This window comes from Daucus carota, chromosome 7 (genome assembly GCF_001625215.2).
Source record: "Daucus carota subsp. sativus chromosome 7, DH1 v3.0, whole genome shotgun sequence".
Taxonomy (NCBI): domain Eukaryota; kingdom Viridiplantae; phylum Streptophyta; class Magnoliopsida; order Apiales; family Apiaceae; genus Daucus; species Daucus carota.
In genome coordinates, this window is record NC_030387.2 from 34,884,817 (window position 1) to 34,909,120 (window position 24,304).

General features: G+C 36.3%; 3 protein-coding genes across 3 annotated transcripts; 2 read left to right on the forward strand and 1 right to left on the reverse strand.

Annotated features, from left to right (window-relative positions):
• Window positions 1-2,064: 2,064 nt before the first annotated feature.
• Window positions 2,065-6,547, forward strand: LOC108195772 (respiratory burst oxidase homolog protein C). Its single transcript, XM_017362723.2, has 12 exons — window positions 2,065-2,665; window positions 2,924-3,086; window positions 3,203-3,251; window positions 3,368-3,481; window positions 3,592-3,996; window positions 4,091-4,558; window positions 4,651-4,746; window positions 4,851-4,963; window positions 5,110-5,212; window positions 5,357-5,433; window positions 5,530-6,095; window positions 6,197-6,547. Exons 1-12 carry the CDS (start codon window positions 2,254-2,256, stop codon window positions 6,304-6,306), a joined length of 2,676 nt encoding a protein of 891 aa, XP_017218212.1. The 5' UTR covers window positions 2,065-2,253; the 3' UTR covers window positions 6,307-6,547.
• A 46-nt stretch (window positions 6,548-6,593) lies between these two features.
• LOC108195773 (germin-like protein subfamily 3 member 4) lies at window positions 6,594-7,564 on the reverse strand. Its single transcript, XM_017362724.2, has one exon. The coding sequence runs from the start codon at window positions 7,493-7,495 to the stop codon at window positions 6,824-6,826; it is 672 nt and encodes a 223-aa protein (XP_017218213.1). The 5' UTR covers window positions 7,496-7,564; the 3' UTR covers window positions 6,594-6,823.
• Window positions 7,565-11,554: 3,990 nt separating this feature from the next.
• LOC108195771 (ribonuclease TUDOR 1) lies at window positions 11,555-17,541 on the forward strand. Its single transcript, XM_017362721.2, has 17 exons — window positions 11,555-11,696; window positions 12,430-12,593; window positions 12,728-12,802; window positions 12,888-13,001; window positions 13,089-13,202; window positions 13,563-13,769; window positions 13,858-14,076; window positions 14,152-14,259; window positions 14,394-14,564; window positions 14,657-14,854; window positions 14,935-15,270; window positions 15,349-15,579; window positions 15,672-15,860; window positions 15,941-16,015; window positions 16,104-16,295; window positions 16,428-16,805; window positions 17,106-17,541. Exons 2-17 carry the CDS (start codon window positions 12,447-12,449, stop codon window positions 17,292-17,294), a joined length of 2,943 nt encoding a protein of 980 aa, XP_017218210.1. The 5' UTR covers window positions 11,555-11,696; window positions 12,430-12,446; the 3' UTR covers window positions 17,295-17,541.
• Window positions 17,542-24,304: the final 6,763 nt, after the last annotated feature.

Consider the following 24,304-nt stretch of genomic DNA (forward strand, 5'->3'; position numbering starts at 1 on the left):
CAACAGCAAGAGTTTTTTGTGAATTACGTTCAACCACAGTACAATAATCAGAGAAGAATTGAACATCACAATTGTTGTCCTTAATCAGCCTTTGTACCGACAACAGATTATGTTTAAAGAAAGGAACACACAAAACTGAGTCAAGTTTGAGATCTTTACCAACTTTTGCAGTCCCAGTGTGTGTCACCGTCACTGTGTCTCCTGTTGGAAGGTTGATAGTGGTTCCCCTTGCTGCAGGTACAGTCTTCATCAAGTTATGCAAGTAAGGTGTCATGTGGTCTGAGGCTCCTGAGTCAATTATCCACTCATTTGTGTTTCCAATCGCTTGATTACAAGAAATCATTCCAGAAAAATGACAGTCTAGCTCATCTTCTGTGTCTGACCCTTTTACTTGACTGGCCTGAAGCTGAGGTATTAGTTTAGCAATCTGAGCCAACTGTTGAGGTGTAAAACCAGTGTCTTCAACACTAGGCACAGATTGTGCTACAGCAGCCATTCTTGGTGCAGACTGTTGATTGTGGGTTCTGTTGTTTCCATATCTTTGAAGATTTCGATTTGGTGGCCCTCTGTTTGTGTTGTTTCCTCTGTGTTTTGGGTGCCAAGGAGGATAACCAGCAACTGTCCAGCATCTTTCAGTGGAATGACCTTTAACTCCACAGTGTGTGCAGTGAAGGTTAGAATTTCTGGCATTTTGAGCCTTGCTGTACATGGCCATGTTTTCAGTTTCAGCTTTTGGAGTGTTTAGCAGATCTCTTTGTGCCTCTTCTTGCTGTAGCATAGCAGATGCAGTCTCAACAGACGGCAAGGGATCACTCATCAACAACTGGCTCCTTTGTGGTCCATATACTTCATCAACACCATTCAAGAATTGAAACAGTCTCATTTCTTCCTTCTGCATTTCAATAGCATCAAGGAGTTTTCGTGTTTCAGCATCTGGTTTTGAGACGCCTGGTAAGACATTTAAACAATCCAATTCTTCCCACAAAGCCCTCATGGCAGTGTAGTATTCATTAATGGTAGATCCATTTTGTTTGACATCATAAACTTCCTTGTTGAGTTTGTATTTTCTCGAACCATTGGTAAGAGCAAACCTTTTTTCGAGATTTCTCCAAATATCATAAGCAGTTGTCATGTACATCACAGATTTCTTAATAGTAGGTGAGAGATTATGAGTGAGCCAAGCAATTACCATGTTATTGCAGGTGTCCCACATGTCGATCTTCATCTCATCCTCTGTTGGTTTTCTTATTGTTCCATTGACAAACCCGAGCTTTCTTTTTGAAGCCAAATTTATTTCCATAGATCGACACCAGGCTCTGTAGTCAGCTGATCCTTGGAGCTTTTCCACTTGAATCGAACTTGCACTATCAGATGGGTGAAGGAACAGTGGATTCAACATTTCTTGGTAAGAGACTTTTCCCGAGCTTGAAGATCCTCCAGATCCAGTTGTGTTTGACATCTTAAGGTTCTGATTACAGAGGGTTTGTGTATAGGTTTGTGTGTAGGTTTACTGATAGAAATTTTGAAGAGATTTTGGTTTTGAGCAACCTCGCTCTGATACCATAAAGATAAGGATAGTTTCAACACAGAGAATGGGAGAAGGCAATGTTCATTATCATTTCAATCTCAAAAGAAGAAGACTACTGATATGATGCTCATATAATCAGTACTAGAGCAACTAGACAAAAGGAACATAAGACAGAAACCTAAAGGCTGTAGCAAACATTCTGCAACACCTGTTACATCATTGACTTAATCTCAGCCATACAAAAGATGGAGACAAACTATAATAACGAACTAAGGACAAACTGTTATAACAGACAAAAGGAGGACAGCTTGACTTAGACAGCAGCATGGTCCTCAATAAGTATGGGAACATGAAAACTATATGTGGATTTCTGGGTAACAAAAAATATATAGTATAGCCGGAGCCTCCGTTAAAAAATGTCTCCGCGAGAGTCAACCCTAGTTAAAATGGGCATGACATCAGGCACCATGACATCAACACCTTGACCTTAATATTAGTTTAAGTTTAACAAACTTGGGAAAATGATTGTTGCTTCCACGAATCCTATTTAAAATCTCACTCTCTTCGCTGTAAATTCGTCACCTACAGCTAATATAAAAAACACTTATATATATCACATTCTGTTCTTCTGTCTTTTGCTTATACAACTGATTTCCTCTTCTCATATTTGACATTATACATAAATTTTCATCAAATAAATATAAATCAGAGGAATTAGTCTCAAGATGGAAGCAGAAGATGGTGGCAGTAATAATAATGTGAATGTGAATTCGAGTGATGATCGTATGGAAATCACGTTGGCTGCTCGTCAAAACTCGGTGGAAGTTCATAGTAAAGCTACCAAAGATGCTAATGTGCAACACAGCAAGTGGACTCAGCTGGCTAAAAGGTCAACTTTTGGTTCCATGAAGATTAGGCAGGTTTCTGAGGAGCTGCAGCGGTTGGCTGCATTGAGTAAAAGGCCACTAGAAAAATATGATCGCGCTAAATCAGGCGCAGTTCATGCTTCGTCGGGGTTTAATTTTGTAAGCAAGGGTAGTGGTGGCACCAATTGGATGGCCGTGGAGAACAATTTTAAAAAACTCACTGAGAACACGAATGGCTTGCTTCCTCGGGCACGTTTTTGGGAATGCATAGGTAAATTGATTTATTAGAATTATTGTCTGTTTGGTAACCTGGATTTTATTTGAAATTCTGAATTTGAACAAATAACCTGTTTGGGAATATGGGTTTGAATTTCATTTGAAATTCAAGATATTCAAATGTTAGTATAAACGTGAGAATCTGAAATGACAACTCAAATCCTATCATTTGAAATGAAATGCGTGTTTTCAAACAGAGTGATGCAAATTTATGCTTCTATGTGTTATGATTGATGATGATGATTGACTATAGGTGAGAAAGTGGTGTCTAGAGATTTTGCTGAGGGGCTTTTTGACGCGATTGCCAAGAGAAAGAACATAATGGGCAACTCGATCAACAAAGTACAGTTGAAAGAGTTTTGGGACCAGATATCTGATCAGAATTTCGATTCCAGGCTTCAAACTTTCTTTGACATGTAAGATTAATTTCTGTTATTATGCTAACACGAAAAAAACAGATATTCTGATTTGCCTTTTGAAATACTACATGAAGTTGAAGAAAGATTGAAGTTATAAATTATTTAATTTGAAGGGTTGACAAAGATGCAGATGGTAGAATCTCCAAGGATGAAGTGAGAGAGGTATGTAGTACAGCATATGATAATTCATAAGATGTTACACAAAAGTTGACTTCTATATGAACAGAACCATCATCTCACGTCTGAGATATTAATTAGTAGTGCTTGATTGTTTCCAGATTATTACTCTTACTGCTTCTGCCAACAAGCTTTCGACTATTAAAAACCGAGCAGATGAATATGCAACACTTATTATGGAAGAGCTCGACACTGAGAATCTTGGATACATCATGGTAAATGATTTATAAAATATGTCTACAGCTCAGACAAAATTATCAAAAGTTGATCGTATTTGGTTGATAATGCATTTTATTAGTATGCGCTGCTTTTGCCTCAATAACAGATTGAAAAAATGGAGATGCTTCTGTTGCGAGCTGAAAATATGGAAGCTGAAGCACCAAGCAAGCCGAGCCAGGAGATTAAGCCGACACATTACCAAGTAATTTTGAGAACATATAAAGACTTTCAGTACTTTGTAGCGGAAAATTGGAAAAAAGTTTGGGTTTTGGCAGTATGGCTTGGGATTATGGCTGGTTTATTTGCTTACAAGTATGTGCAATACAAAAACAAAGCTGCCTACCAAGTTATGGGAGTTTGTGTTTGTTTAGCAAAGGGTGCAGCTGAGACACTTAAGTTCAACATGGCACTGATATTGTTACCAGTCTGTCGAAACACTATCACCTGGCTTAGGAATAAAACCAGATTAGGAGATGCTGTTCCCTTCGACAACAACATTAAATTTCACCAAGTAAGTTTGATTTGTCAAAAAATCTTATTTTATATGAGTTCTTTCTTTAATCCAATTTGGTTATAATATGTTTTGAAATTTTAACTTTCTATAGATTATAACAGTGGGGATTGCAATAGGGGTTGGGATTCATGGATTGGCCCATTTGACTTGTGACTTTCCTCGTCTACTTCACGCGGATGAGGAGAAGTATGAACTAATGGAGCCTTTTTTTGGAAAAGATCAGCCTCCAAACTACTGGTGGTTTGTGAAGGGTGTAGAAGGAATAACTGGGATTGTTATGGTAGTGTTGATGGCAATAGCATTTACGCTAGCCAGCCCGTGGTTGAGGAGCCGCAAAGTAGAACCAAAAAATTTGAAAACTGCAAGTCCATCCAAAAATCCGGATGCAAATTCACCCATATATCTGAAAGAATTGAAAAGAGGTCTTGAGCAGATATTAAACAAGCTTACTGGATTCAATGCCTTCTGGTACTCACATCACCTCTTTGTCATTGTATATGCATTGCTCATTGTTCACGGTGTCAAACTTTACCTGACACATGACTGGTACAAGAAAACGGCAAGTACAAATTAACTTGAACACCATATACTGTAGTAAATAATCTTCCTGGCAATCATTTAACAAGCTGTTTAATGTTTTGCAAATGCCAGACTTGGATGTATTTGGCAGTTCCAATCATACTCTACGCCTGTGAGAGATTCATAAGAACCTATAGATCGAGCATCAAAGCTGTTAATATAAAAAAGGTAAGCCTCTATATTTTTTAGTCGTGTGTAATCATCTATTTATGTCTGAACTTTAGTGATAATGAAAGTTTCTTATACCCTCTGATAAATTTTATTGTGTCAAGGTGGTGGTTTATGAGAATCTTTTAGCTCTTCAAGTGTTTAAGCCTGAGGGATTTAAATACAAGAGTGGGCAATACATGTTTGTCAACTGTGCTGCTGTTTCACCATTTGAATGGTAGGTGATCAGATCCTTTACTTTTACTAGTATGGACACCGCAACTTATCACGCGTTTGATCATCTATGAAAATGTGGAGTGTATATTCCTTTACGGACCCTGTCATCCTGTTCTTTTAGTGACTTCTGAATTTGTGTGACATTAGGCATCCTTTTTCTATCACCTCTGCCCCTGATGATGATTATCTCAGTGTTCATATTCGTAGTGTTGGTGATTGGACAGGAGAAATGAAGGAGGTCTTCTCACAGGTTCGTTCTATTAAATACTAGGACCGCTGAAAAATAACATGTATTTAAAAACAACAGGAACCAGAAGATGTTTGTGATCTGCTAGTATTATATAGCCTCGAATTTATGAAACAACTTGATCCAATAAACAATATTTATTATTAGGTCTGTCAGTCATCACCTAGCGAGAGAAGTGGAGTTCTGACAGCCGAATTTATCAAAGGAACAAACAATACACCCAAGTAAGATTGTACTCTACAGGTTTATCTATGTTTATTGGAAGTTAAACCATCTGTTTATATTCTTCTCTGAACACCATTATGATATCTATGGTACAGTGTTAAAGTGTCGATTGATGGCCCATACGGAGCACCTGCACAAGACTATAAAAGCTATGATTTGTTGTTACTGATAGGGTCAGGTATAGGAGCAACACCCATGATCAGTATTGTAAAGGACATAGTGAACAACATTAAGGCAAGGGAGGAAGAAGAGAATGCTATTGAAGATGGGACAGGCAAAGCTAGTGGCACTGATAGTAATTATTTTAGCCCATCTACAAAAAAATCACCAGGGCAATCCAGTGCCAGTGGCTTCAAAACAAGAAAAGCATATTTCTATTGGGTGACACCTACCCAAGGATCCTTTGAATGGTTTAAAGGGGTGATTAATGAGGTTACTGATGCCGACAAGAATGGTGTCATAGAAATGCATAATCACTGCACTAGTGTGTACGAAAAAGGCAATGCTCAGTCCGCTCTAATCGCCATGCTTCAGTCCATTTACTATGATAAGCATGGAGTCGATGTTGTCACGGGTACTCGGGTCAAGTCTCACTTTGCCAGGCCTAATTGGAAAAAGGTCTACAAGGACATTGCTGACAAACACAAAGATAGCCGAGTTGGTCAGTTCTCATTTCTCAATCTTTTTTCCTAGTTCTGCTGAACTCACATCTAAATTATATAGCCAATACTGATATATATATTCATTATTGTAAATGATCAGGTGTGTTTTACTGTGGGCCTCTGCCACTAGGGGAAGTCTTGAAAGATCTAGCTGCCGAATATTCAAACGCAACTTCCACCAAGTTTGATTTTCACAAAGAGAATTTTTAATCTGGAATTGTAGATAAGCGGGTTCAAAGATGTTATCAGATGCTATCAGCACTCATCTCTCTTTCTTTAACCGCGTATGAGTTCCTTGCACTTTCACTAATGAAGATCATAAATCAATTCATTGTGTGTCGAGTAAGCCAATATAAAGTTCTTTGTGTATACTCTGGTATTCTGAGTAGATACCAGTCCTGTGGTATGATGTAAAACAAAACATACTTGTAAATTTTATTCGATTCTTGAACGTCCTGATATGATCTAATATTTACCATTACAAGTAAGACACAAGATGTTCGACATAGTTTATATTCACAAATGTAATTAGCAACAATTTCTCCAACAAACAAACAGACCTGCAGTCCAACAGCAGCAGCAGCCTTCGATTTTCACAATTTACATAACTTCATTCCACAAAAAACAAATAAATTTCCCAATCCACTATTTATGCTATTCAATCAAAGCAATCAAGTCTTTTCATGTCAACAGGAACAGAATCAAAATAAAACCAGCTTCAGAACTGCTAAATTTGAGACAGATTCGCATTTTCAGCATGATCCAAGTCCAATAGAGACTTTGAAATTACACTCCTTTTAATTCTTTCCATGGCTTCTAAATCATTAGGTGTAAACATTGCATCAGCAATGCTCACAACTCCTGGACTCTGACTGTTTAACACGGCAATAATAGTAGCAGGCTCAAAACCACCATTTAAGTAGTAATGAAGCAAGCCCCTTGGGATCACAAACACATCGCCTTCCCGAAGAATCCCCTGGAACAGCTGATTGTTTGTATCAATAAATCCAGCAACAACAATACCTTTGCTGACAAAAAATATCTCTGACGCCCTTGGATGAGAGTGTGGCATAACAAGACCATCAATATCCAAGTCAATTCTAGCCACAGATAACCCTAAGGTGTTAAGGCCAGGATATTCTGAGGCAGTGACAATATTAGTTGATGACTGCAGAAAATTATCAGTGTCGCCTTTGTGATTTAGCAATGAGCTTTTAAAATCAGAAGCTGTGATGTTTGTCGGGTTTTTGCAGGGAAAGCCATTTATGAAGATGGTTTGTTTAGGGGAAGTACCTGTTGGACATATATCTTGGAGGTTATCACTATCGCCTGCAAAGCACAGTTTTGCGCAGAGGCATAGTATGAAGGCGATATGACAGAACATCAACAATTTGAACATAATATCACTTTGGTATAGTTTAGATCACAAGATCAGTTTCTAGTTTTGTTTTCCATGTTGGGTGTTCAGATACCACATATATATGTTACAAGTTAGTATCTTGAGAGGGTGAATACAATGAATATGCTTCATACTTGGAGTTCACTTCACTACTTAGTTTCTCAGTGGATTATGTTGTCAGATTTATTTGTTTGTGATATAAAGATGACCTGCTGGTGTCAAGAAGGTCGGATGTCTCCACCAAGCACACCACAATCTCTCTTTTGCTTTAAGTAACTTATGTTTATTGTAATTTCTTGGAGCAACTGCATTGATGAAACTAAAAAAAGCTATTATCTAGTAATTTTTTTTTGGGCCACTTCTTAAGTAAAATACAAAAATAATTCAATGTCAGATCAGTCAATTGATGGTTATGTATGTCAAGTTATGTTGAGGATGTAACCGACCATCTATTTTGTTAAGAGTTCTTAAAAAAGAAAGTAAACATCTTAAGATAGATAACTAATTGTATGGAGTAATCCTCGATCCACCCTAATCAGACAGTTTTTGAAAGAAAGGTTTTTGTTCTGTTTTTCACTCAATGAAAATAAAAATGCCTGCCTAGTTTATGTTCATTGAAGGCCCTTGACATATAAGTATCTAAGTAAACTCAGTTACCAAGTCTTGAAGAATGTCTGAAAAGGAAGTTGCAGAGGCTAGAACACTCAGGTGGACTGTAAGCCTGTTACTGTCACCGTAAAAATAAAGTGTTAAGTGATCAATTCTCCTAAAATGTAAAGGTGTGGGGAGGAGGGCTTACCAGGATCGAGTCTCCTATGAGTCTGCGTTTTGATACCATGTTAAGTGAGCAATTCTTCTAAAACCTCAAGGTGTTAGCAATATGAAGTTCTAATTCTCGGAATTTATGGAAAGCAACAGATATAGTAGTTACCCAAGTTTTTTAACTGACAGATATGAAAAGTGTCAGTGCTCTATTTTGTGCATTTAGTAAAATCCTCCTAAACTTCATCCTAATATCTGCAGCTAGCCTGCAACTTCATGCAAAGTTAAAACCCCAAAGGAAAACAATCATGTAGTGATTTGCATGCAGTCTAACAACAAACAAATAGAAGAAATAAATGGTTAAAGCAATGTGATGAGAGCAAGAACATCGAATATATTTTATTAATATTGGACTTCAGGATTTACAATTTTCCTCTCTTTGAGGTTCTCTTTCTAATCTCTCTTTTTCATCCTCTGGCAGTTGTCTTATATTATGGGGAATCAAATAGGCCTCATGGGCCTTTTCCTACTTTATGCCCTTTCGGGCCTTACACATATTAGTTATCTTTATTCTAGGGCCCAACACAATGCATCAATAGAAGCCCTGAGAATGGAAGTTGGAGCCCAACGGGGTATTTTATTGAAATTTTCTATTGATTTTTTTTGTCATGGAATTTGAATTTTAAAAAATATATTAAAATTTGAAATATTCAATTAATATTTCAGATTATTTTATAAATTGAGTGGTATTCAACTGATATATTAAATTATGCCTAGAAATCTAATGATATTTAATCAAAATTATTTAAAATCCATTAAAATATATTGATATTCAATATCTGTTTGATCTTTTATTTTTATAAATTATAGATTTTATGAAAATGTTCTGTGTATTTTATGTCTTTTGAAATGTGTTCATGTTACAATAGAATTTGAAGGATTGTGTGATATGTTACCTCAACCCTGTTGGACTAAACATGAAATCAAATTCATGCACAATCTACTGGAATTCTTAAATTGTTACTTATCCATTAAATTTTGAATTGAAAATGTGTGTGGGGATTCATTAACCCGATTTGTGATTTATAAGTCAAATCAGATTATTTGTATCGATTTTTTCTTTCTTTCTTGTCTTGATCAGGCTTTGACAATCTTATTATGTATTTTGATGGGTTATCTTTATTGGGGGCATGTAGATGCCTTATTTTTATCTCATTTGGGATCACTATCATGTATTCGGGTTATACGTACTCATAAAATATAAGACATTCCCTGTATTTGAAGTAAGTTATGTCTTTTTCAGTCAGTTAAATTAAGAGGTAAAACGTAACGATTAGTATTAATTGTTATATACATGGTCCATTTAATCGAACAATAATATTTTTAATTCTTTTTTTATTATTTTCTTGTCTTCGTTATTGTGAAATGGTTGGAGATCATATATTGGCGAATTCTTTGAAATCACAAATCGACATGTATGTCTCATTTTAATTAAAAGAAATCGTATAATTAATCATCTGGTAACGTAAAATGTTTGTCTACTTGAAATTGATCGTATTTTCATTAATATTTACAAAATCTAAATCAATTATACTCATGAAAGCTACAATACAGTCAATAAAAATATGTGTATTGTAAAAAAATGAACTTAGTTTTGAAATTTATGTTATCAAACAAAGATGTAAAGCATTTCAGCTTTACACACCTATATCTCTTCGTATATTACTTCGTTCAATCTATCCTTCTTTATTTTATTACTTTATTCTCCATTTATTTTCTTGGATCTTCTTTATCACTTTCAGTTATGAGCTTACATAAGAGAGGGAAATCATTTATAGAAAAAGTTGGTGTTTGTTATGCACATCTTTATCATAAATAGGTAAAAGTTAAAATGTATACGTCTATTGTCTATCTGGTATCCATTCTATTAATGTCAATTTCGATCGTCTTAAACCATGTCAAAAATTGAGATTAGTATTATGCGAACTTAAAATGTTTTATTTTTGACTTATCAAGTATTTTTTATGAGATATTTGTATGATTATTAAAACATTTTAGATACGTTATTATGCGCTAGAACATGATATCCTTATATATATGTGTGTCTGTGTATATATATTAGCTTATAGGCTGTTTGGGCATCTATAATATCTGTTTTTTATAATTAAAATTTATATTAAAAAATAAAATTTTCAAATAATTGATAAACATATCGCTGGGTTAGTATATTTTATTAGACATGTTCAATAAGTTCCAATAAGCAAGTTCATTAAAATATAGGACTGAGAAACATATTTAAAAAAGATGTTTGATAATGTTTTAATTATAATAAAAAGATCCATCAAAACATATCATCAAATAAAATAATAAATTCACCAACTAATATAGGTATCGATTAACCTACTAAACTTTATACATTCCAATTTTTAATAATACCATATGAATGTATATGTGTTTTTGTTGTTTGTGTTAAAATTATTTTTTTTATTAATCCAAACTTAATTTAGTCCAATAATTCAATTATAAATTTTATGAATTTTCTCATTATTATATCAAATAATTTTTAAGATATCATTAATGATTATCTGGCTGAAAAATTCATTATTTTCACAGGATAAGATCGACATTTTCCTCCTTTCCTTCTATGAAAATATTTTCCATTATCCTCGTAGACAAGTTTCTAATATCTTAGCGGTAAAACGTAAAGTTTTTTCCACGAACATAATGGGACCTTTTTCGTTGTTCGTTTCTCATTTATCATTTTGCAAGATAAAATATTTTAACAATCATGGCAGTATAATACGATCATTTTTTTAGGGGAACGACATAAAATAAATAATTATCAATTTAATTAAAAAAGTAAATATGAAAAAGTAATACTCCCAAATAATCACAAAAGTATATAACAGATACCCGAGAGAATTTATTATCCTCAAGAAAATCAAATCCGTATCGAGCAAATCAAATTCATATCGGGATATTAGTATATTACTACATACAACTACTAACTGTAAAAAAAAAAAGTCAAAACTTACCAGCCAACTGTAACTGACCAAATACTCATCACAGGAGCACGTGGCATCATATTACTGGCTCGGCCTAATTATTCATGCGCGTTATGACGCGTAAATAAGGCAAATTTACCTTCATCGCAAGTCAAAACAGTCACTGTCACTCTATCCCACCAAATATTACGCGAATTAACCAAACAGTAATTCCCACAGTAAATACCTGTAGATTTTGGTCAGATATAAATTCAAGCAGTGGCAATATCCGTAATTAATATTAAAATTGAGGGTAAAAGCGTAATATTGGACTAGCATTCATTCCTTCAATTCAATATATAATAACCCCATTACACACACTTTGTTTATACAAGTTCTGTTGATCCGCCGTCCGAGTAAACTGAAACTTGCAACAACAAAGAGCTTCGTAATAGGTATTAATCTCAGATCTATTTAACTGAATTTAATTATACACACATTCATCTGTATCTATATGTTGCTCACATCTCGATGCTGTTTCTGTTGATTCGTTTTGCTATGTATGTGCTTGTGTATATGAATCTGTTGATGTTGATTATTGAATTTTGGGATTTGTAATGGTTGTGAATAGTGATGATTGATTAGATCTGAGGTTTTGTGATGATATCGTGATGGAATTGAGTTGATGCTCTGGATTTGTCTCTGTTTTCGTGTGTTTTGTGCTTGTTTGTGTTTGTGTGGTGTTCGGATTTGTGGATTGGTGGTTTTGTTAGTGGCGAGATGCGTGATCACGGATAGTGTTTGGTTTTGTGATTGTTTTCGTGTTTGTTTGGATGAATGGATCAGGCCGGTGGAAGATTAGTTCTTTTGGTTGGGAGATTTGTCTGTTTGTATTGTTTTTGGTTGTGTGTATGGACTGTAGATGTTGAATTTTCTGTTGTTGGTTTGTGTTTTTTAATTGCACGTGTTTGAGTGGTGTGAAGATGGAGTTTTGGTGTTTCGGGATTTTATATCGTTGTTGTGGATTGATTGATTGGATTGCTGAAAGTGTGTTGATTGATGTACATTGCCTGGATTGTTGGATGTGAAATTCTGATTTAATAACAAAGCATAATTAATTATTGTTTTTATTGTGGTGGAATGCGGATTTCTTGTGAAGCACGGTTAATAATAGTTTTTCTTGTGCAGACGTTTTTGCGGTCAGGATGGCGACAGTAGGAGCATCGGGATGGTTGAAGGGAAAAGTCAAAGCTGTTCCATCTGGGGACTCTCTGGTTATAATGGGGAACACAAAGGCTGAAATTCCTCCCGAAAAGACCATAACCTTGTCATCTCTTGTTGCTCCAAGATTGGTAATATTATACAGGCTTTAAAGCTTAAATCTTTATATTACTTTTTAGTTTATGATATAAATGGTATAAGACTATGATATATTAACAACACTTGGTTTGCAAGCATTTATTTATCTTCCTCATTATCATTGCAGGCTCGTAAAAACAGTGATGATGAACCTTTTGCATGGGAGAGCAGAGAGTTTCTAAGGAAGCTTTGCATAGGACAGGTACTTGGTTATCAGTTACTTGCTTTTCTTTTTTCAGTTCACTACTCGTATAAGCATTAAACCCTGCTCAATTTTGGTTCACTAGGAGGTAATTTTTAAAGTGGACTATGAAGTACCAGCCATAGGCCGAGAATTTGGTTCTGTTTTTATTGGTGATAAGAATGTTGCGTGTCTCGTTGTTGCTTCTGGATGGGCAAAGGTCAGATTTTTATTCTTTCTTAGGTTCTAATAGATGATAATTAATAATGCTTCTAGCTAATACTATTGGTCAAATCTTTATTTACAGGTTAGAGAGGTTCGGGAGCAAAGTCAGCAGAAAGCTGAAGTCAGTCCTTTTGTAGCAGAACTTTTGCGATTAGAAGAGCAAGCCAAACAACAAGGTGTTGGTCGCTGGAGCAAGGTTAGTACAATATCTGCATCATAAAATTGCTAAAGGACTGGTTATTGGCAATGTCATATAGTTTGATTTCATATCTATATGTATCTTTATGTATGGGGTTGTGTAAGAATATTCTTAGAATTATATTCTGCAAACTTAAAATTTTATGTACTAAAACAGCTGATATATTTGTGTTATGTGTCCTAGCCTGTTGGTGTTTTCTACATTATTAAGGTGTCTTTGAATACAAATTTACAACGCATATGCCTTTTGGTTGTCTCTTTGACTATAAACTTTTTTGGACCTTGGCTGTTTAATTCTTTTATTAACAATATACTTCTTCATATGCAAAACATTCTGACACAGAAAAATCACTTGTAGGTGCCTGGTGCTTCTGAGGCAGCCATCAGAAAATTGCCTCCTTCTGCAGTTGGTGATCCTAGTAACTTGGATGCAATGAGCCTTTTAGCTGCCAATAAAGGTAGGCCCATGGAAGCTATTGTGGAGCAAGTTCGTGATGGAAGTAGTCTTCGTGTTTTTTTGCTTCCAGATTTTCAGTTCGTCCAAGTTTTTGTTGCTGGTATTCAGGTAGAATCCAATCTTGACCTCAACATTTTTCTAATAGGTGTCATGTTTAAAAGTAATGTTCACGTTTATTTCTTTTTTGATATTACAGGCACCCTCTATGGGTAGAAGGGCTGTGCAGGACCCAATTCCTGAACCTGAAATGACCGCTGCAGCTGATGAAAATGGCAATGCTTCTACTAAATCTCGTGGCCCATTAACATCGGCACAGAGACTTGCAGCATCACCAGCCTCGTCTAATGAAGTTACCCCAGAATTATTTGGGCGGGAAGGGAAACACTTTACAGAGATTCGTGTATTACATAGAGATGTGAGTGCTGTTTCAAACCGCCGTTATTTACTGTTGTTTACTTTAATGGCTCTAATTTCATGATTTAAATTATAGGTCCGCATTGTTCTGGAGGGTGTTGACAAATTCAGCAACTTGATCGGTTCCATATATTATCCTGATGGTGATGTTGCGAGGGATTTAGCTATGGAGCTTGTTGAACATGTAAATTTTCGACATAAAACATACATGATTAAAATGAAGAAACTAATATTACTATTTCGTTTCAACACACTAATTGTATAAAGTCCTTTTAGTTGACTTCAATCTTCTTTTACTGTCTTTTTTATTGAATTCAGGGCTTAGCTAAATATGTTGAATGGAGTGCTAGTATGTTGGATGATGAGGCCAAACGGAAACTAAAAAATGCTGAACTTGAAGCTAAAAAGAGTCGGTTAAGAATGTGGACAAGCTATGTGCCTCCGGTTTCTAATTCGAAGGCAATTCACGACCAGAATTTTAGTGGAAAGGTTGGTTTTTGTTTATCCAAGTTCACGTGTAATCATTTGATGTTTACAAAACTTTATCCTTGTCACCTTTAATTTGATTTTTTGTTTTTTAGGTTATTGAGGTCGTGAGTGGGGATTGCATTGTTGTAGCAGATGATGCTCTTCCATTTGGCAGTCCATTAGCTGAGCGAAGAGTAAATCTCTCAAGTATAAGGTGTCCGAGACTAGGCAATCCTAGAAAAGATGAAAAAAGCCCCCCTTATGCTCGTGAAGCGAAGGATCTCTTGCGAACACGTCTAATCGGCCGTCAAGTATGGACATTACTAGTGTTCACATCTAAAAGAATCTATTTTGAGTGGCTTTGATTTATTTTGAATAAACATTTTTTCAGGTACATGTTTCAATGGAATATTCTAGGAAGGTAAACTTGGCAGAGGGACCTGGTGCTCCAACTGGAACAACAGATAGGGTAATGGACTTTGGATCAGTCTTTTTGCCGAAGGATGGCGAGGCTCCACCTAGTGCAGGCAGTCAGCCGACAGGGATTAATATTGCTGAGTTAATTATTTCTCGCGGTTTTGGTGAAGTCATTAAACATCGTGATCTTGAGGTAAGATCAAATTACTATGATTCCCTTCTTGCTGCCGAATCGCGTGCCAAAGCTGGGAGGAAAGGGATGTATTCCGGCAAGGATGCTCCAGTGATGCACGTCAATGACTTTATAACGGTAATAATAAGACATAATCCATTATTAATGCTTGGAATGATTCATATTATTAACTTTCCACAATAAAATCTATTGCAGGCTTCATCTAAAAAAGCGAAAGATTTCTTGCCATTTTTGCAACGGAATAGAAGGATGACAGCTGTTGTGGAATATGTGTTTAGCGGTCACCGATTTAAATTATATATTCCAAAGGAAACTTGCAGCATCGCTTTCTCGATCTCAGGAGTGAGATGCCCAGGACGAGATGAGCCTTATTCCAGTGAAGCGATTGCACTAATGAGAAGGAAAATCATGCAGAGGGATGTTGAGGTAGTGCATAATGTTTTTATGATTATTTATGTCCTAGTTAATGTTCATAAATTCTCTTTATAGTCTTTGAATAAATGCTTTCTCTTTTGCAGATTGAAGTAGAAACTGTTGACAGAACAGGTACTTTTTTGGGATCTTTGTGGGAGTCAAGATCCAATGTCGCATTGATACTACTCGAAGCTGGTTTGGCCAGGCTTCAAACCTCTTTTGGTACAGATAGGATACCTGATATCCACCTGCTTGTGCAGGCTGAGCAGTCTGCTAAGAAGCAGAAATTGAAGGTGAGATTGAGAATTGTTATCCTAGCACAACTATCCCACTTTCTAATGTTTCTTATAGTTTCTTTTTCTTCTTGTTGAAGATTTGGGAGAACTATGTTGAAGGAGAAGAAGTTTCTAATGGCCCAACTTCTGAAAGAAAGAAAGAAGAATTTAAGGTATAAATTTAATATTTGATCAATTCAGCTAAGTACTTGTCAGATGATCAATAAAGTTGTGACATAGTTTACTTGTATATACTCTCAGGTAGTGGTTACTGAAGTCCTTGGCGGTGGAAAGTTTTATGTTCAGCCAGCAGATCAGAAAGTGGCATCCATTCAGCAGCAGCTTGCTTCTTTGACACTCCAGGAGGCTCCTTTGATCGGTGCTTTCAATCCAAAGAAAGGCGACCTTGTCCTTGCACAGTTTAGTGCGGATAATTCCTGGAACCGAGCAATGGTGAGAGTGACATCATAATACCACACTTTTTGCTCCTTTTTCTTTCCTTTATCTGCATGCATAGTGCAAAATTATATCTTTGTTATTTCTATGATGACTTTCTAAAATTTTCCTGTTATCCAATACCTGAAGATTGTGAATGCCCCTCGAGGTGTCGTTGAATCTCCAAAAGACAAATTTGAAGTGTTTTACATTGACTATGGAAATCAAGAAATGGTTTCTTTCAGCCAATTGCGACCTGTTGATTCTTCCGTGTCTTCGTCACCTGGCCTTGCGCAACTGTGCTGTCTTGCTTATGTAAAGGTTCCAAGTTTGGAGGAGGATTATGGGCAGGAAGCAGCTTTTAGTCTGAGCGAGCACACACTTAGTGGGCCAAAAGAGTTTAAGGCTGTTGTTGTAGAGAGGGATGCGTCTGGCGGAAAAGTCAAAGGACAAGGAACTGGTACTGTCCTTATGGTAACTTTGATTGATGAGGAGGCTAATGAAAGCATAAATTCCCGCATGTTGAAGGTATGTTTTTATCTCCTGTGGCTAATTAAGAATACAAACATGTAAACTTTTTCTTGTGAAATCCCTATCCATGGGATTTTCAATGTGCTTACCTTCTTACAAACTTGTTTCAAAATTATATATGGATAGTCAACTGATATTTTTACTTTTTACAATGTATTTACTCTGGGGGTTTTCCATTCCACAGCTAAATTATTAAGCTATGGCATCTCTTCTACTTTGTATTGCATATTGTAAGGGAAGACCTCCCTTCTGTATGTGGACATTCTCTTCCAATAATTGACATGTAACATTTTGCAGGAAGGACTTGCTAGGTTGGAGAAGCGGAGGAGATGGGAGCCGGTCGAAAGAAAACAGGTGATTGACGAATTAGAAAAAGACCAAGAAGAAGCTCGTACTAAGAGGCTGGGCATGTGGGAGTATGGAGATATAATGTCAGATGACGAGGACAGTGCTCCAGTAAAGAAACCCAGTGGTGGCAGGAGGTGAATACATGGTTTTCTAGTAACCTAAATAATTTAGGTGAGAACAACATAGGATGAAAAGTGCTACAAGAAAGAGAATCAAGACGGGATATTTTGTTTAAATTTGTTTTTTTTTTTTGGAAAAATGTTATTAGAAACTTAGAAAGCAGTTTTGGATTTTGTTTTGCTTATGTGTTAAATACATACAATTGCCCCTAATAAGGAGACCTCCATCAATTTCTATGAAGTAAGGTATGTGACTTTATATCCTACTTGTTTACTCACCTTGGTATTTAGAAAATTCGATACAGGTTATTTTTAGGGTCAAGGTGCTCTATGCCTTCATTTTAATGATTGTGAGCTAAATTACCTACTGCTGGAAATGTTGCCCTATATACCTGCTTGATATTGCTTAAATATGCTACTTTATCCAACGTGTATGTGACTTTATATACTACCTGTTTACCTGCCTTGGAAATTAAAAACTTCAATACAGGCTATTTTAAGAGTCAAGGCGCTGTATGCCTTCATTTTAGTGATTGTGGGCTGAATTACCGACGTAGCCCTAAATGCCTGCTTAATGTCTATTGGATATGCTACCTTATCGGACATATTCATTTGTTTCTATTTCTTTTTACCTGAACAAGATATGCAAGCCAGAGAAGTGCATTGCAGCCCTAAATCCCTGCTTGAAGCGCTACCTTATGTGATGTATTTCATTGATTTCTTCTTCTTTTTTCCTAAACAAGATGTGCAAGCGGGAGAAGCATATCTTGAAGATTCGCATTACCTTGTGCGGTCTTCAGTGGATATGCAATTCTCTTCGACCTGTCCTGCTGTTTCTTTTTTCATTTTCTGAAAGAGATACATACGGAACAGCAGAGTATCAGCATCATATGCTATACCCTGTGTCATATCATGCAGTGAATACACAACCTTCTTTGTTGCTGAATCCCCTTTTATGTTCCTATATTTGAGTAACGTGCCTGTAATTGTGTCTGATACATAGTTAATAGCGTGACTAAGTGACTGATATTTGTGTCTGCAAGTTTCAAGCATGCAATATCAATTACATTGATATCTGTAGTTTCATGGACAATGATAATATGTCTGTGTCAAAGTCTTGTCTATTGTTTCAGAGGCCATATTGAAGGATATATATAGAGAGAGAAATTTAGATAGAAGGAACGCTGTACTTGTCAATTGACTGAGCTAGCTGGGAAGTGAATTGTCAATTTTTTCTAGATGTTTTCTGGAGACATACTACTAGGTTTGCCGTCTATAGAGTTTGATGATACCATTTGCTTTTGCAGTAATTCATATATAGTCAACTGTTTCTCTCTATTCAATCAACTAGTTGGCCATACAATGTCTGATTTCTCTTGAATGCTACTCCAATATGCAGAAGTTCTCTTTATATATGCATGCTACCCGAAGTATGCTTTAATGTATTGTGAAGGTGTTAATGTTATAACATAGCTTTCGTAAGTTCTCTGTTACTTGCGTGGATAAGTAAACTGAAATTACACACCTAGAGGGGGGGTGAATAGGTGTTATGGCTAATATGACCGATTTTTAATGTTACCGAATATTTATACTGTCACAGACAGCTTGCTGTTAATTATCAGAGTAAACAGTCAGCTAGCTAACAATGCAGATGCAATGCAAAACAGATATAATCAGTAAGCTAGCAACACAGAGAATTTTAGCCAGGTTCGACCCCTAACCCTAATGGTCTACGTCCTGGTCCCCTACCAACTGGTAAGAGATTATATTATTAATCAATAATGTCAACGATTACAAGATTCAATAATATAACTCCCTTTCTCCCTTGTTCCTGTTATCAGCTTGCTGAAACCCCTGAACCACGAACCAAAAGCTCTCCAAGACCTATACTTCCCAAGTATACTCTTCTAGCTAACTAGTCCCCTTGTTCCCTTGTTTCACAAGCTCGATACACAGCAACAAACCTTTACACTTTGAACAATACAATGTATGAGTGTAATACAACCGAAACTATGAACTCAATATAGATATATATTCAAATATAAGTACTAGAGCTCAAGTAAAGATTTTGCAATGTAAGTGTGTTGTATTCAGAAGCTTGAAGTGTGTTCTTGTTCTCTACTCAAAATAGAAACCACACTCAAGTTTATATATCATTATCCCAAACGGTCATAACTCAACAAACTATCCAACGTTCTTGGTTCAACAACCTCACGTTTAATTTGCTTGAATAATGAACGTTTGAATAATGTTATCTTTACTGAGTACTAGCATAAAGTCGTTTGAAACAACTCAGTAAACGTTTGTATATAAAACGATAATTTGAAATCAAATAGGAGTAGTTTAGATAAGATCAAGTATGAGATAAAAACTCCTATAAGTTAGGAAATCGTTTTTGTTTGAAATTCTAATTTAAAACTGAGCTCTAATATTTATATAAGTCATATATAAATATTAAAGTCCTTACAAATCGATTCCTAATAAATCTCCTTGCTTTTTGACTTCAATCCTTATCCATTTGTTATTCTGTTCACGCTGTAAGCTCGCTGATAAGCCTGAATGTTAACCTGTAAGCTTGCTGACAGTGATCATAATACTGAAACTCATCAAGCTGTTAGCACATTCATATATAACTTTGATAGCTCGCTAACAAGCACCAGTTTTATGCTATTAGCTTGCTGGCAGTGTGATCATCAAAACCTTGAGAGTATCAATCTCCCCCTTTTTGATGATTACACCATATTTAGGAAAAGTAATAATACTCCCCCTGAATACAGCAATCTAATATCATTAAACTTAATAAATAAATCAATTCAGCATATAAATCCAATATAACAAGTATGACATGCAAGACAGTAGATATATCAATCAAATTATGCAACCAGAATTACTAAACCAAATACTTGCATAGATAATTCAAATAAAATCCTAAACCAGGATAAACCACCTGATATCCAACCAAATGCAAACTAACTTAACAACTTAGTCTTTAAAACCAAACAAATAAAGCATAGGGCCATAAAGTACTTAAACAAATTAAGCACACAAGTCTTATTGTCTTATTAATAGATATAGATTCCTAAATTGTCTCCCCCTTAATCATCCAAAAGGGTAGAAATTCAGGTCTCCTCATCATCCTTGTCATCCTGCTTCTCATTCTCCTGTGCAAACTTCTTCTCGAGCTCCGCAGCAATACGATTCCTTTCCAGCATCAAATTTCCAGCCTCAGCATACACAGAGTCCGTTCCTGCAGCCTCTTTAAGAACATCCATAGCAGTACGTGGCCTAGGACTCTCAGTACCATCCTCAGTAGAAGTAAAAGTGAATTTCACATCAGAGGACCCGCAAGAACCAAACATTCTCTTGCGTAACTCATATCCAAAACTGCCCGAACTGCACTTCTCAGGAGAGTTACCAGTCTTTCCTCCAAAGACAATATCCTTCCAAAAATCGAACTGATTTGACAGCTCCTCCATCTGTTCAGAGAGCTGTTTCTGACCATCCACCAACTGCTTATGGTTTGATCTTAATTCCTCCATATAGTCCAGTATCTCCTTAGCAGAAATACCCAGATCAACACCAGCAGGAGCAACAACAGGTGGAGGAGTAACAACAGGAACCTCCAACACCGACAAACTACCATCTTTCTCAATTTTTAAATTTGACTGAGTCAAACATTTAACATCCAAAAACTCTTTTGCAGCAAGAGACTCAACACCATCAAAACTGACACCAAACCACTCGAAAATTCGAGTTAAAAGTAAACCATAGGGCAACCCAGCAGAAGATTTCCCTTCAAGAACCCCAAGCATATTATTCAAAATCAAATCCCCAACATCAAATGGCTTTCCAGCCATGATCATAGACACCACAATAACATCCTGAGCAGACAAGTTTGAGCGAGTACCCAAACGAGGACACAGATTTTCAATCGATACTTTAAAAACAGCATGAGCTAAAGGCAGTATTTGGGTAGTAGAGGGAAATGTTTCAGTAGAACTCTCAACCCCAAACAAAATCTTAAACTGATCTTTAACTTGAAAATCATCAAAATGTTTAAACCCGCGCTTAGTGTGTATTGAAACAGGGGAAGGAGGAGCTTGAATAATAGCGTTCAAGAACATCGGTGACAGAGTTATCTTCGTATCAGAAACAAACGACACAAATTGACCGGAGGGATTCAGATGCAAGTTTAAATAAAACTCACGCACAAGTGATGGATAACAAATCTTCGGTAAATCAACAATAAAAGACTCGAACCCTAAGGTAGAAAACAACTTAACAACCCCGCAATTGAAGAACGCCTTACCAGAAAGAGGCTTCCCAAGAATAATCTTGCGAGTAGAGATGTTGTTATCTGGTTTCTCCTTTTCACTAGATTCAACCTTTGCCCTCTTCATATCCTTGTCGGAACGCTGAACACCCGACTCCTCACCAGCACTATCAGAATCCACAGTAGCGATAACCACATCTTCTTCGTCGATTAACTTGCGACCGGAAGTAGGAGTACCCGTCTTGAGTCCGGCCCTAGTCTTTCGCCTCATTGCAACTCGGTATGCGATTGACGCGATTGTGATCAGTGTATAGCGATTGAAAATGAGAGATGAAACCCTAACTGGTTGTTGGGGGCTTTTAAAGAGGTAGCTGTAAAGACTTGGAGATAGAATATATCTCAAACTCTTTTGGATTATATTCGGGGGAGGGTTTTTAGGAATAAATCTAGTTAGATTTATTTTATTCAAACAATTCATTATATTATCTGAATGTAATCTAAACAAAAATTTGTTACCGTGACTAATCTCAATTCCACTTAAATAGTGATTGGATAGAAATTCAAATTTTAACCTAATCATGAAACCACATAGATTAGCACATAATCACGTAACACAAATTTTCACATAAATTCATAAAAATCAGCACACAACGGATAGTTGATTTATGGAGTAAAACTCACTAAAAACTCTTGAACTGACCCGCATGCAAAAATAATTCAAAATATGTAAAGTACTAAGAGTAAGCTGATAGTACCCGGATCAAGCTTATTAGCTTGCTGACTGCACATCACACATACCCAATTCCCTTCTCAGCACAACATATCGTTCTTCAGGAAGAGGTTTTGTGAAGATGTCAGCTAGCTGATCTGCTGTAGCCACAAAAATCAGCTTGACAGCACCCTTTGCAACATTGTCTCTCAGAAAATGATGTCGAACATCAATGTGCTTTGTCCTTGAATGATTAACTGGATTTTCTGAAATGTTGATTGTACTTGTGTTGTCACAAAAGATAGGAGTTTGCTTGCATTTGATTCCAAAGTCCTTCAATTGTTGTCTCATCCATAGCATTTGAGAGCAACAGCTACCAGCTGCTAAATACTCCCCCTCAGCCGTAGATAGAGCAACTGAAGTTTGCTTCTTGCTTAACCAAGAAACTAAGCTTTGACCCAAAAATGCACAAACACCACTTGTACTTTTTCTATCAGTTTGACTACCTGCATAATCTGCATCACTATACCCAACAAGATCAAAAGCATTTGTGATAGGATAAAATAAGCCCAAAGTAATGGTTCCACTTAGATATTTAAATATTCTTTTAACAGCTTGTAAGTGAGAATCCTTTGGTTTTGCTTGAAATCTAGCACAAACACAAACACTATACATAATATCAGGTCTAGAGGCTGTAAGATAAAGTAAACTACCAATCATACCTCTATACATTCGAACATCAACATCTTTACCATTTTCATCAGCTGTCAGCTTGCTGACAACGCTCATCGGTGTTGATTTCGCCTTGATATTCTCATATCCAAATCTTTTGAGTAGATTCTTGATATACTTGGATTGATGCACATAAATTCCTTCTGGAGTTTGCTTAATTTGGAGCCCCAAGAAATAATTGAGCTCTCCCATCATGCTCATGTCAAACTCACTATGCATGCACTTTGAAAACCACTTACACAAAGAATCATTAGTAGATCCAAATATAATATCATCTACATATATTTGAACAACTAATATATCTTGACCTTTAAAGATAGTAAACAAAGTAGGATCAATTTTACCTCTAATAAAACCATTTTTGATCAAAAATTCACTTAACCTTTCATACCATGATCGAGGTGCTTGCCTTAATCCATATAGTGCCTTCTTGAGCTTGTAGACACGGTTGGGATATTTTTCATCCTCGAATCCTGGTGGTTGCTTGACATAGACTTCTTCCTTGAGATATCCATTTAAGAATGCACTTTTGACGTCCATTTGATGTAGCTTGAACTTCTTGTAGCATGCAAATGACAATAGCATCCTAATAGATTCCAATCTTGCAACCGGAGCATATGTTTGATCAAAATCAATCCCTTCTTGCTGATTGTATCCTTGTGCAACAAGTCTAGCTTTATTCCGAGTGATAGTACCAAATTCATCAACTTTATTCTTGAACACCCATTTGGTTCCAACAATTGAAGCATCCTCTGGTGGATCTACAAGTTCCCAAACATCACATCTTTCGAATTGGTTGAGTTCTTCTTGCATTGCCATGATCCAATTTTCATCTTGTAAAGCTTCTTGAACATTCTTTGGTTCCTCTTGAGCTATGAAGGCAGCATAAGCACAAATGTTGGCTTGAGCTTTCCTTGTCTTGATTCCAGCTGATTTATCTCCAATGATCAACTGAGGAGGATGATTCTTCACTGTTCTAGTTGACTTTGGTAGATTATGTTGAGCTATGACCTCTTCATTCCTTGTAGTCTGCCTAGGAGGTGTCTGATCAACAACATTTTGGCTTGCTGATGAAGTTTGACCTCTGGATTCATCCAATGTGAGCTTTGACATCTTATCCAAAGTTTCTTCAAGAGATGGAGTGTTTTCAGTAGCTTTATTGCCTTCTGAAGTTGTGGCAGTTGACTTGTCAGCTTGCTGATTTCCATTTTCCTTCACTGTCAGCTTGCTGCTAGTACCTGTACCTGCACATTCTTCCTCATCCCTTGCAAGATCATCAGTAGACTCTTGAAATGAAACATCAATAGACTCTTCA